At 36.6% G+C, this 13,020-nt stretch overlaps 1 protein-coding gene across 5 annotated transcripts in view; it reads left to right on the top strand.

Annotated features, from left to right (window-relative positions):
- The window catches only part of CNOT6 (CCR4-NOT transcription complex subunit 6), a 74,677-nt gene that overhangs the window by 42,519 nt on the left and 19,138 nt on the right, over positions 1-13,020 (top strand). For 4 of the 5 annotated variants that reach the window (XR_003206155.2, XR_003206154.2, XM_025862677.2 and 1 more), the window contains exons 3-4: positions 2,844-3,030; positions 5,164-5,249. The exons of the other annotated variant lie outside the window; for it this stretch is intronic. Coding sequence is in view for 2 of the 4 variants with exons in the window: in XM_025862677.2 (XP_025718462.1) it covers positions 2,844-3,030; positions 5,164-5,249 (273 nt within the window). In the remaining 2 variants the exon portion in view is untranslated. The remainder of the gene's footprint in view (positions 1-2,843; positions 3,031-5,163; positions 5,250-13,020) is intronic. 5 annotated transcript variants of the gene reach the window in all.

Here is a 13,020-nt window from a genome sequence, read left to right on the forward strand (position 1 = left end):
TTTTTCCATTTAGCAAAATGTTTTTAAGATTTATGCATGTTTTAGCATGTATTAATATTTCATATATTGTTGAATGAATATACCACATTTTATTCATTAATCTGTTGATGGACATTTGAATTGTTTCTGCTTCATGACTCTTAAGAATAATTCTGCTATGAATACTCGTGTGTAAGGTTTTGTGTGGACTCACGTTTTCCTTTCTTTTGGGTATATATGTAGGAATGAATTGCTGGCTCATGTGGTAACTTGTGTTTAACCTTTTTGAGGAGCTGCCATACAATTTTCCAAAGTGGCTTCATTACTTTATGTTTCTACCAGCAGTGTATGAAGGTTCCAGTTTCTCTACTCCTTGCCAATACTTGTTATCATCTATGTCTTTTTTATTACAGTCCTCTTAGTGCGTATGAAGTAGTGTATCATTGTTCCTTTTGATTTGCTTTTCCGTGATGGCTGGCGATACTGAGCATCTTTTCATGTGCTTGTTGGCCACTTGTATACATCTTCTTTGGAGAAGTACCTGTTTGTTCTTTGCCCACTTTTAAATTGAATTATTTGTCTTTTTTTACTGAATTGTATGAGTTTTTTATATATTCTGGATACAAATGTCTTAGTAAATTTATGATTTTCAAATATTTTCTCCTATTCTGTGGATTGTCTTTTCACTTTGTTGATGGTGTTCTTTGAGGCACAAAAGGTTTTAATTTTGGTGAAGTACAATTTAACAATTTTTTGTTGTGCTATTTAGTGTCATATCTAATAAACCATTGCATAATATCAGGTCATGAAGATTAATGCCTCTGTTTTCTTCCAAGAGTTTTTGAGTTACTTTTTGTATATGGTGTGAGGTAAGGGTTTAACTTTATTCTTTTGCATGTGGATATATAGTTGTCTTTTGGGTTTATTTCTTAAGCTTTTTTTTTTTTCTGTCCCCAACTCATACCTGTTTTGGGGACTTCAATTACGAATATATTAGGTTGTTTAAAGTTTCGAAGAGTGCATGGATGTGAATTTTTTCAGTATTTCTCTCTCTCTCTGTTTCATTTTGGGTAATTTTGTTGCTGTATCTTCATTTTAGACATGGTGTTCAACTTTTTAGAAGTTCAGTTTGGTTGTCTATGCTATCTTGTATCTCTGGTTAACAAGTGTAGTCTTCTAGTTTTTGACCGTATAGAATACAGTTACAGTAGCTTCCAATAACTGTCTACTAATTTTATCATCATTCTCTCTTCTGAACTGGTTTTGATTGTTTTCTCTCTTCATTATTGCTGTTATTTTCCTTCTTTGCATGCCTGGTAATTTTTTATTGGGTGCCAGATATTGTGAATTTTGCCTTGTTGGGTGATGCATATTTTTGTATTCCTATAACCTGTATTGAGCTTTGTTTTGGGATACAGTTAGAATCAGTGTAATCCTTTTGAGGCTTGCTCTTTAACTTTCTTAGGTGAGACCAGAGTGGTCTCTAGTCTAGGGCTGATTTTCTAAGTCCAGCATCTTATGAGTTATGAGGTCTTTCCCTTTGGTAGTTGGGAACACCAGCTAGCCTCAGTTCTGTGTAATCCTGGGGATTGTTGTTTCTACTCCTTTTGGGTGTTCCTCTGGCTTAGGCAATTTCTCACATTTTTATACTGACCAATACTCAGCTGAAAACTTGAGGGGGGACCTTTTTCCCATCTCCAGACTTCTTTGTCTGTTCATCTCTCTCTGGTACTCTGCCTTTGTAAATTCTAGTCATCTTGGCTTCCCTGTCTCCAGAACTTGGGGGAGATCACTGTGCTGCCCCTGGGATCCCCTCCCTGTGCTGTTGTCCACAGGCTGAGACAGTTGTAGGGCCTGACTTGTTAGTGATCCTTGAGGGATCACTGTTATGCACTGGTTGGTGTCTGATCTCTGAAATTTGTTGATTCATGTACATTGTCTGGTATGGTAGTTGTTCAGGTAGGATAGTAAATTTGGTCCCTGTTACTCCATCTTGATTAGAAGTCTCAAGATTGCTTTTTTAGCCAAGAGAAAATTAGTTCGTAAAGACTAATGTATTTCCATTACATCTGTTTGTTTCATTCTGTCTCAGACTAGATCCTGGACCATTAAAGAAATTGGGGGAAAGTTCTTAGTTCTTAGATGGATTGTAGAAATGGTTGTCATCTTATCAAAATGTACCAAAGTACTGATTTAATGATGCATTGAAGGAAATTATTCTTTTCTTAGTTACTGAATCGTGTGTCGACTACTCTTTGATCATATATTTATGATTTCATATCTGTAATGTTTCTGGGCAAGTATTTTTACTTGTAATTATTCAGTACAGCTTTTTTTTTGTTACATGATTCTTGATGGAATTACCACTTGGGTACCCTGGTCTTAAAACTTCTCTAAGCTGTGAATATATTATTTACCTTTTGTTTTCAGGCAGAATTCTTGTTTTCTAGAGTATAGCTAGGAAAAGCTTCTGAGATACTGGATTTGATTTTTTGGGGGCATAATTTTAATTAATCATGTTAAAATACTGGATTTATCATCAGTATAAGTTAGTTGAACCGTTTCTTTCATGTCATAGTTGAGGCAGCCTTAAAGGATAAAGTCTTAACTTTTGTGCTCTTAAAAATGATGATGCAATCTAAACGTTGAGGTTTTTTTTTTAGTTTGCTAAGGAGAATTTATAACCTAGTCGTAACAGTGTATTGTCCTTAGAATAGGTAAGCTTTCTCCTGTTAAACCCTTCCTCACAATTTTTTAAATGATAAATTATTACTCATTGAAACACCTATTTAGATGTTAATCCAGGGACCAGATTGTAGAGACCACTATATAATCCTTTCCCCATTTTTTTTCTTCTCTTACAGGAAAAGTAAGAAGCTTAAGCTCATCTTTGTGGTCCCTCACTCACTTGACAGCTTTGCATCTGAGTGACAATTCTCTGTCCCGCATTCCTTCAGACATTGCCAAGCTCCACAATCTGGTATATCTGGACCTGTCCTCTAATAAAATCCGGAGTTTACCGGCAGAACTTGGAAACATGGTATCACTCAGGTGTGCAGATTCGACTTCCTATATGACTTTATACCCCCTAAAAACAAAATAGAGCATTTATTTGCCAGGAAACAGCACTACCAATTAAATGGTATTTGAACGAAAGCAAACATAACTATATCCTCTATGTAAAGTTTTCTGGGAAAATTGAATGTCAGCCAACAAATAATAAATCCAGTAGATTCATTGCCTAAAATTTGTTTTATTGCTATAATTTGTGTAATATACTTTATTCTTAAACAAGATTTTTGGACAAAGTGGGGGGGTCAACAAATAGAAGGCAGTTATGTTATTCCACATAATGACAGATGGTTGTGGTGCTTTTTCTTCTGAAATTCTGGGGCACCACACCATGGCTAACACAGAGTCCCGGAAACCATTGCTAATGGGCGAAAACTTTATGGCCATCCCTGGGCTTGTATGCATGATAGTAATAAAGTCTGGACTTGAAAGGAGCTAAAATTAGTCATTAGATTTGGGGGACTGTAGTGTGGGGTATAGGAGGTCGATAGGCTGTGAAGTCACACAGTTCAATTTGGAATCCTAACTGCCATTTGCAAGGTGTGTGAATTTGCAAGCTCCTTAACCTTGCTGAGCATTTTGTCCTGTATACAGTTACTGTATAGTAGTTACCTAGCCAGGGCTGAGATTAGATATATCTGAAATAATGAGTAAGATAGCTGCCTGACACATATTGTATTTAATAAATGGTAATTGCTTTTTATTTTATGATCTCTGTTTTGTAAGGTAGATGGAACCTACTCAAGTTGAATGCAAAGCTAATTTCTAGTTATTATGTTAGTCCTAATGAAAATCTTACCCCATTTCATGTTACCTGCCTTTTTTTCTGATTCCACTGGCTTTTATGTTGCCTTCTACCATTTGCTGCATAATAAAAAGGAATAAGGACCTTATGAGAGTTTCTTTATTGCTCCTAGTCCAGCTTTTTGACATTGTTTTAGGCTTAATTACTGAGTATATACTATGACCATTTTTAATCTCCTTAAAAGACCTCCTTTCCCATGTGTTATATGTGGAAATAAATGGGAACAACTTATTTAGTTGTTCTTGTTCAGTTTATGGCCTCGCCAACCTCTGGTTCACTAAGTAATAACCAAGCTTTATTTATTTATTTTTTAAAAGATTTTATTTATTTGACAGAGACATAGCAAGAGAGGGAACACAAGCAGGGGGAGTAGGAGAGGGAGAAGCAGGCCCCCCGCTGAGCAGGGAACCCAGTGCGGGGCTGGATCCCAGGACCCTGGGACCAAGGCCTGAGCCGGAGGCAGCCGCTTAACGACTGAGCCACCCAGGCGCCCCACCAAGGTTCATTTAAATTCCAAGAACCAGGGATTATGGAAGTAGTACTTACTCACATTTAAAAATTGATAGATAAAACTTAATTGGAGGAAATTTAAATGTCTCAATGTTGGGTCTTTTTTTCCTACTGGAGATTCCTTTGATAGTTATAGTTATCTTTACCAAAAAAATCATTAAAATAATCATTGGTAGTTAGTATAGCTGCCATTATTTCTAAAGTGAAATTTTAGTCAATTTGGAGAAATATTAACAATAGACAATTTTGCGGCTACATAAGCTATTTTCAGTTGGTGCTACACGATCATTTTAATTCTCCTTTAACAATTCACATGTTAGTTTGTTTTCTCATTTCCACTTTCTTAAAACCGTGTGGTAGACCCCACATGTGCTGGATCAGTGCTGCTCTCGGGGTGGTGCGTGGACTGTGCCGGTTTGCAGACTGTGTCAGCCTGCACTGACATATACGATGTGTGAGAGTAGGTTTGTACCTGTTAAATTTAATGCTCTTTAAAAATTAGGGCTTGTGTTTTGTTGGTCTTGTTTTTTTTTCTCATCTCATTTTTCTAATTTATTTTTTCCTTGTTTTAAAAATGTATTGGTCTGTGGCAGTTTGGGGTTACTTTGTTGTGTTTTGTTTTTTTTACCATCGATTGTTTGAGAAGCACTGTACACACACACTATAGTATATTCTAATGCATATACTATACAATTTTGTCATTCTTACAAGATTATATTCTTAGAAACTATATTGCTGATTTTAGCTATGAGTTAAAAGGTTACATATCTTCTGACATGGAACTTTTACATCCACAGGGAACTCCATTTAAATAACAACCTGTTACGAGTTCTGCCTTTTGAGCTGGGAAAACTGTTTCAGTTGCAGACTTTAGGCCTGAAAGGTATGACTTCCCCTATTTGTGTTGTGGTTTGTATGTATGTCTTTAAGTCTAGAGAAGCTGTAAAAGGGAATCCTTTTGCCAGGGATTTGCAGGCTCACTCTTCCCCAAACTTCATCAGTTCCTTAGATGTATCTCAGTGGTATTCTCTCTTCTCCACCTGTAGACTGTCTCTTAATCTTTGTATTCTTTTTCACTCCTAGCCCAGCTTTGCTCTCTGTCCTTTGTTTCGATCAGTTCTGTGTTCTGATGATGCATTCCTGAGGTCATACTTTATTTCATCATACTATAAACAGCTTTTTCCCCCCCTTTTATTCAAACCTCAAAAAATGGAGACTCACAAAGTGCAGAAATCAGTGAGTTAAAAAATTATTGAGCCATTTGGACCTGCTAATAACAATTTTTGATCATTTTTTAAAACTTGGTTTATGAGGACTTCATTACTCTATTAGAATTTGGGGACATAATTGATCCAGTGAGAACTATTGGGAAATATGTTTTTTAAAACAGCAAGATTGAAAGTCCTATTTTAATAATATGTCAGTACCTAGAATTTTTTTTATCACGTTAAGTGATTATTTGCCAATCTTGTATCCACCTTACTCTAGAATCAGTTCCTAAAAAAAGTCACATAATGAAGTCTTCAAGAATTGTACTGTTATTTCTTAAGAGTATGTAGGTTGTAAAATGAGGTTTTATTCTTATAAATCCATTTCATATCATAAAGGTTAACAGTAATTTCACAAAAACAAATGAAATAGAAAAATATAAATAATATATTTACAGATGTATGTAAAACCATACTCAACAAATATCAGCTTTATAAATGGTTCTTTGGAAAAATGTTTTTCTGTGTGGGATGGACTTGGCTGAGGCTTCTTAAAATAGAGGTCAGAGAAATGTGAGCTGTAGATCTTTCTGTCTCCCTTCTTTTTAAATTTTCTTGTTTTAACTTTGAAAAACAAAAATGTAAAATGTAACAACGTGTATCTGTATACTGACCATAAGAATTAACAATATTTTGTCACGTTTGTGTCCGTTTTCAAATGCAAAAGAAACAGGGCATTACAGAGTCTGAAAACCCTCTTTGTTCTTCTTCAGGTCCCTTTCTCATCCCAGAGGCAGCTACTATTTTTATGTCCTTTCAGTACTTTCAGGTTTTATAATCTTGCAGTATTTATTTTACAAACCTTTGACTGTACTCATTTCTCTAAGGATTCACAAACTTTATTTGAAATGACGGTCAGTGGTCGCGGATTTTCACATTGAGTTGATGTATAGGAAAGCCTTTGAAGTGTTTGGGGGAGGGGAAGGGCAGTCTTTGCGGCACATTAGTTTTTGAGGATCTGTTGCTCTTCCATTTCAGAAAGATCCTCTGATGTTTGACATCTAGGTTTTATGTTTGTTTCTTGGAAGGATAGTTTCACTAATTGTACCTTTTTTTTGGACAAATCCTCTCATTTTTCTGAGCTTGCCCCAGCTCAGTTGTTAACTTCAGACCACCACTGGTATGTTTTCCATTTCTATAGTTTTGGTATTGTATAAGTAGAATCATGCTGTATGTAACCTTCTGAGATCGGTTTTATTCCACTCAAGTTAATTCTTTGGTGAATCATGCAGGTTGTTCGTGTTTGCTCCTTTATGTTGATGAGCAGTGTTCCGTGGTGTGGATATATCATGGTTTGTTTAGCCAGTCACCTGTTGAAGAACATCTGGCCGGTTTCCAATATTTGGCTATTATGGATGAAGCAGCTGTGAGCTGCGTACAGGTTATTATGTGAACATAAGTCTTCATTTCTTTAGGATAAATGCCCAGGAATACAGTTGGCTCAGTCATACGTTAGTGTCATGTTTAGTTTTCTAGGAATCGGCCAAACTGTTCTCCAGAGTGGCTGTACTATCTGACATTTTCACCGGTGATAAATGAGTGATCCTCACCAGCTTGGTGTTGTCACTCTTGTTACTTTAGCCTTTCTGATAGATGTGTAGTGATATCTGATTGTGGTTTTAATGTTCATTTCCCTGTTAGCTGAAGATACTGCCCATCTTTGCATGTGCTTCCTTGTTATCTGTATGTCATCATCTGTGGTGTAGTCTTCGCGTCTTTGCCGCGTTCTGTCTGGCTGGACTGTTTTATACTGTTGCGTTTTGGGAGTCTGTTGTATTTCTAGATAATAGGCCTTTGTCAGAGATGTGATTTGCAAACATTGTTTTCCCAATATGTAGTCTTCTCATCCACTTAACATACCCAGTTCCAGCGCTGGGGGGCTTTCCCCCACACCAGCAAAGCCGTTCTAGGGCACCAGCTAGATGTCCTATAATTCAACTAAATTCTGACACTACATACCCAAAGATAGCATCAGATTCCACGGATAAGGGTTCAATCCTACACGATGGCTCCTTGCCTGTGCTTCTGACCAAGGTTCCCACAACCCCTTCTTGGTTCCATTAATTTGTTAAGAGTGGCTCACAGTAATCAGGAAACCCATTTACTCACTAGATTCCCAGTTTTTTATAAAAGGATATAACTCAGGAATAGCCAGATGGAAGAGATGCATAAGGCAAAGTATGGGGGAGAGGCATGGAGTTTCCATGCTCTCTCCAGGCACGCCATTCTCCCTGAATCTCCGTGTGTTCACCAACCTGGAGGCTCTTTGAACCCATGCTTTTGAGTTTTTAACAGAGGCTTCATAACATAGGCATGATTAAATCATTAGCCTTGATGATTGAGCCAACTTCCAGTCCCCTTTTCCTCTAGGGTGGGACTGTGAAAATTCCAGCTCTCTAGTCACATGGTTGGTTCCTCTGTCAAGCGGTCTCCAGTCCTTAGGCAGGGTCTGAAAGTTACTTCGTTAACAAGAGACACCTCTGCAACTTCTTCACACAGGAAATTTTAAGGGTTTTAGGAGCTTTAAGAAAGTGGGTGAAGACCAGATATATATATATATTTCTTATTATAAATCACAGTATCATACAGGGTCTCATATTTAGCAGAAGTTTTTAGTTTTGATGAAGTTGTTTATCATTTTTCCTTTTATGTGTCTTGGGTTTTGGTGTCAAGTCTGAGAATGCTCTGAATAGCTCTAGATCCCAGAGATTTTCTCCTGTGTTTTGTACTAGAGATTTCATGGTTTTGGGCGCCTGGGTGGCGCAGCAGTCAGTTGAGCGTCCGACTCTTGATTTCAGTTCAGGTCATAATCTCAGGGTCGTGAGATGGAGCCCCACATCAGGGCCTGTGCTTAGTGGGGAGTCTGCTTGAGATTCTTGCTCCCTCTCCCTCTGCCCCTCCCCCCTCTCTAAAATAAATAAATCTTTTTTAAAAAAAAGTTTCATGGTTTTATGTTTTACATTTAAGTCTGTGATCTGTTTGAAGTTAAAATTGAGCTAAAAGAAGCCAGGACTAGTTGAAGGTTCATGCTTTAGTGTATGAATGTCTAGTTGGTCTAGCAACATTTGTTGAAAAGTCTATCCTCCATTGAATTGCCTTTACACCTTTCCCAAGATCAGTTGGACATATCTGTGTGGATCTATTTCTGGATTCTCTCTTTTCCATTGATGTGTGTGTCTATCCCTTTGCCAGTAGTTACTTGAAAGTTGAAATAGGGTAATTAAGTCTTGAAATAGGATAGACTGATTCCTCTACTATGGTTGTCTTTTTCAAAACATTTTAAACTTAGTTCCTTTGCCTTTCCCTATACATTTAGAATAATCTTGTCTCTAGTTACAAGAAATATTGCTGGGATTTTGATCGGAATTGTGTGAAACCTAGAGATCAAACTGGGGAGAATTGAATCTTCTGATCCATGAACATGCCGTGTCTCTCCCTATATTTAGAGCTTTGATTTTTGTCATCAATATTTTGTAGTTTTTGGTATATAAGGCATGTAAATGTTTTGTTAGATTTATTTCTTTTTGTTTGTGGTGTTTTTTTTTTAGTGATTGTAACTGATAGTGTATTAAATTTTGCTCTCCATGTGTACATTCCTGAGCATATAGAAATACAGTGGGGATTTTTTTTTTCTTCACCTCTTTCATCCATCCTCCCATTCCCCCCTTCCCTTTGGCAGCCACCCGTTTGTTTTCTGTATTTAACAGTCAGATTTTTGTTTGTTTGCTTGTTCGTTTTGTTTTTTAGATTCTTTTAAGTGATACTGTGTCATATTTTTCTTTCTCTGTATGACTTATTTAACTTAGTATAATATCCTATAGGTCCATTCATGTAGCAAATGGCAAGATCTTTTTTTTAATGGCTGAGTAATACTCCATTGTACATATATACCACATTTTTTATCCATTCATCTATGGATGGATACTTGGGTTGATTCCATATCTTGGCTATTGTAAATAATGCTGCAGTAAACATAGGGGTACATATATCTTTTTGAATTGGATTTTTGTATTTTTTCTTGTATCCTCCACCCTGTTGAATTCACTTCTAGTTCTAGGAGTTGCCTTTTTTTTGTGTGTGTGTGCTCTTTTTGGTAAATTTTTTAATTGGGGGGGAATTTTCCATGTAGTAGAAAATTATGTCATCTACAAATAGGGATGATTTTATTTCTTGTTTACCAATATCTCTGCTTTTTCTTTCTTTTTCTTGCCTTATTGTGCTGACTAGAACTTCTAGCACTATGTTGAATAAGAGTTGTGAGAACAGATATCCCTCTTTTTCCTGATCTTTGAAAGTGTTCTGTCTTCACTGTTAAGTGTAATGTTAGCAGTAGGCATTTTGTGGATTGTCTTTTATCAGTTTGAGGAAGTTTCCCTCTATTTCTTTTTTTCTGGAGATTTTAATCATGAATGGGTTTTTAATTTTGTGAAATGCCTATTTTGCATCAGTTGATAGGATTATGTAATTTTGCTCCTTTAGCCTTATAATTGATTTTTGCATATTGAACCAGCCTTGTATTCCTAGAATAAATCCCACTTGGTCATGGTTCTCATTCTTTTTATTTATTGCTTACTTCTGTATGCTAATATTTTCTTAAGGATTTTTGACTCAATATTCATGAGGGGTATTTGTCTTTATTTTTATTTGTATGCTAACTGGTTTTGGTATTTAGGTAATACTAGCTTTATGAAATGAATTTGAAAGTGTTCCTTCATATTCTGTTTTCTTTTTTTAAAGATTTTATTTATTTATTTGTCAGAGAGAGACACAGCAAGAGAGGGAACACAAGCAGTGGGAGAAGGAGAAGCAGGCTTCCTGCTGAGCAGGGAGCCCGATGCAGGGCTCGATCCCAGGACCCTGAGATCATGACCTGAGCCGAAGGCAGACACTTAATGACTGAGACACCTAGGCGCCCCCTCCTCTTCTGTTTTCTGAGAGTCTGTAGAATTAGAATTCTTTAAGTGTTTAGTAGAATTTTCCTGCAAAGCAGTTTGGGTCTGGAGATTTCTTTTCTGTCAGTTTTTAAGATTTTATTTATTTATTTATTTGAGAGCATGTGTGAGCAGGGGTAGGGGCACAGGAAGGAGGGAGAGAGAATCTCAGGTGGACTCCATGCTGAGTATGGAGCCTGACTTGGGGCTTGATCCCACAACCCTGAGATCATGACCTGAGACAATCATGATCTGATGCTTAACTGACTGAGCCACCCAGGCGCCCCTCTTTCCCGGTATTTTTTAAATTATGAATTCATTTCCTTTAATAGGTATAGGGCTATTTAAATTATGTACAGAGTGAGTTCGGACAGTTAGTGTTTTTCAGGGAAATGGCCCATTCATATGAGTTGTTAAATTTATGTATGTAGAGTTGTTCATAGTATTCTCTTATCCTTTTGATTTCTGTAAGATTTGTAGTGATATCCCCTTTCACTTTTTATATTGGTAATTTTTGTCTTCATTTTCTTTGTCAGTCTTGGTAGAGGTTTACTAATTTTATTGAAAGAAACAGCTTTTTAAAAAATTCCTTTTTTCTGTTTTTAATTTCATTGATTCCTATTCTTTAGTATTTTTAATCCATCTTTTTGCTTTTTGTTCTTTCTAGGTTCTTAGGATCAGAGTTTAGATTATTGAATTGAGATTACTTTTCTAACGTATGCATTAGGTCCTATAAATTTCCCTCTTGGCTCTGTGTTAGCTGTGTCCAGCCACAAATTTTGATATGGTGTGTTTTCATTTTCACTAATTCAGTGCATTTTACTTTTTTTTTTTTTAAATTTTTTTTAAAGATTTTATTTATTTGACAGAGAGAGAGCACAAGTAGGGGGAACAGTAGAGAGAGAGAGAGAAGCAGGCTCCCCACTGAGCAGGGAGCCCGATGTGGGGCTTGATCCCAGGACCCTGGGATCATGACCCGAGCCGAAGGTAGACGCTTAACCATCTGAGCCACCCAGGTGCCCCTAATTCAGTGCATTTTAAAATTTTCCTTAAAACTTCCTCTTTGATCCATGGATTGTTTAGAATTTTCCCAAGTGTTTCCAGATTTCCCTTTTGTCTTTTCAGTACTAGTTTTTAGTGTGATTCCCTGTGGTTGAAGAATTCTGTATGATTTGAGTTCTTTCAAATTTGTTGACGTTTGGTGGTTTATGGCCCAGGGTTTGGTCTTTACTAGTTTAATGCCCCTTGGGCATGCACAAGAATATGTATTGTGCTGTTATTGGGTAGAATGTTCTATAAATCTCAACTGGATCCTATATATTAACGTAGTTAGTGTCAGATTGATGGTGTTGGAACTTTTTTGTCTGGTTCTGTCAGTTGTTGAGAGAGGATTGTTAGTTTCCCAGCATAATTGGAGATTTCTCTATTGTCCTTTCAGTTCTGTTTTTGCTTAAAATATTTTTCAGTTCTGTCATTTTGTGGATGCGTGTTTAGAATTGCTATGTGTTCTGCTTTACATTATGTAATGTCACTTTGTGTCTCTAGTAAATTTATCTTCTCTGATACCAACTTTATCTGATACTAATTAGTCACTACTGCTTTCCTTTGTTTTCATGACATCTTTTTCCATCCTTTTCCTTTCAACCTGCTTATAGTGTTACATTTGAAGTGAGTTTCTTGTGGACAACATACAGAACTTACAAAGTCTATTAGTGCTATCATTTTGCCATTTTGAGTGAAATATATAATCCCTAACTCTCTTGATGACTTTTTATTTGCTCCCTGTTTATAGTATCGTCTTAAATATTTTCTCTACGTTTATTTAGAACCAAACCAGTGTTACGAAAATATTTTAACGGCTGAAGACGAGTTAGAAAGCTTAAGCAAAGGAAAGCCTATTATTATATTTGCCCCCTTTTGAAGATCATATTCTTTTTTTCTTTATAATGTTCCAAGGTTCCTTCTTTTATCATTTCCTTTGTATTTAGAGAACTTCTGATTCTTTTTGGATAGATCTGCTGGCAATAGATTCTCTTAGTTTTCTGTCCTCTGTGAATGTCTTTATTTCTCCTTCCTTTCTAAAGGTTGTTTTCACTGGATATTGGTTCTGGGTTGCCAGTTCTTTTTTTCCAGCACTAAAAATCTTGTGCCACTTCCCTGTGACCACCGTGGCTTGTGATGAGAAGTCTGCTGTTATTCAGAGTGTGTTCCCCCTAGAGGTAAGGTGTTTTTCTCTGGCTGCCTTCAAGATTTTTTCTTTGTCTTTAGTTTTCAGAAGTTTAATTATGGTGTGGCTTGCTGTGGATTCATTTAAGTGTGTCCTGTTTGGGTTTTATCAGACTTTTGAATCTGCAGGTTTGTTTTTCTCTCCAAATTTGGGGAGTTTTTCAGCCATTATTTCTTTGAGTACTGTTTCAGCTCAGTGATTCTTGTTCTCTGCTTCCACAACTCTGAG

This window comes from Callorhinus ursinus, unplaced genomic scaffold, assembly GCF_003265705.2.
Source record: "Callorhinus ursinus isolate GAN/ISIS: 27379988/994484 unplaced genomic scaffold, GSC_fseal_2.0 scaffold81, whole genome shotgun sequence".
Lineage (NCBI taxonomy): Eukaryota > Metazoa > Chordata > Mammalia > Carnivora > Otariidae > Callorhinus > Callorhinus ursinus.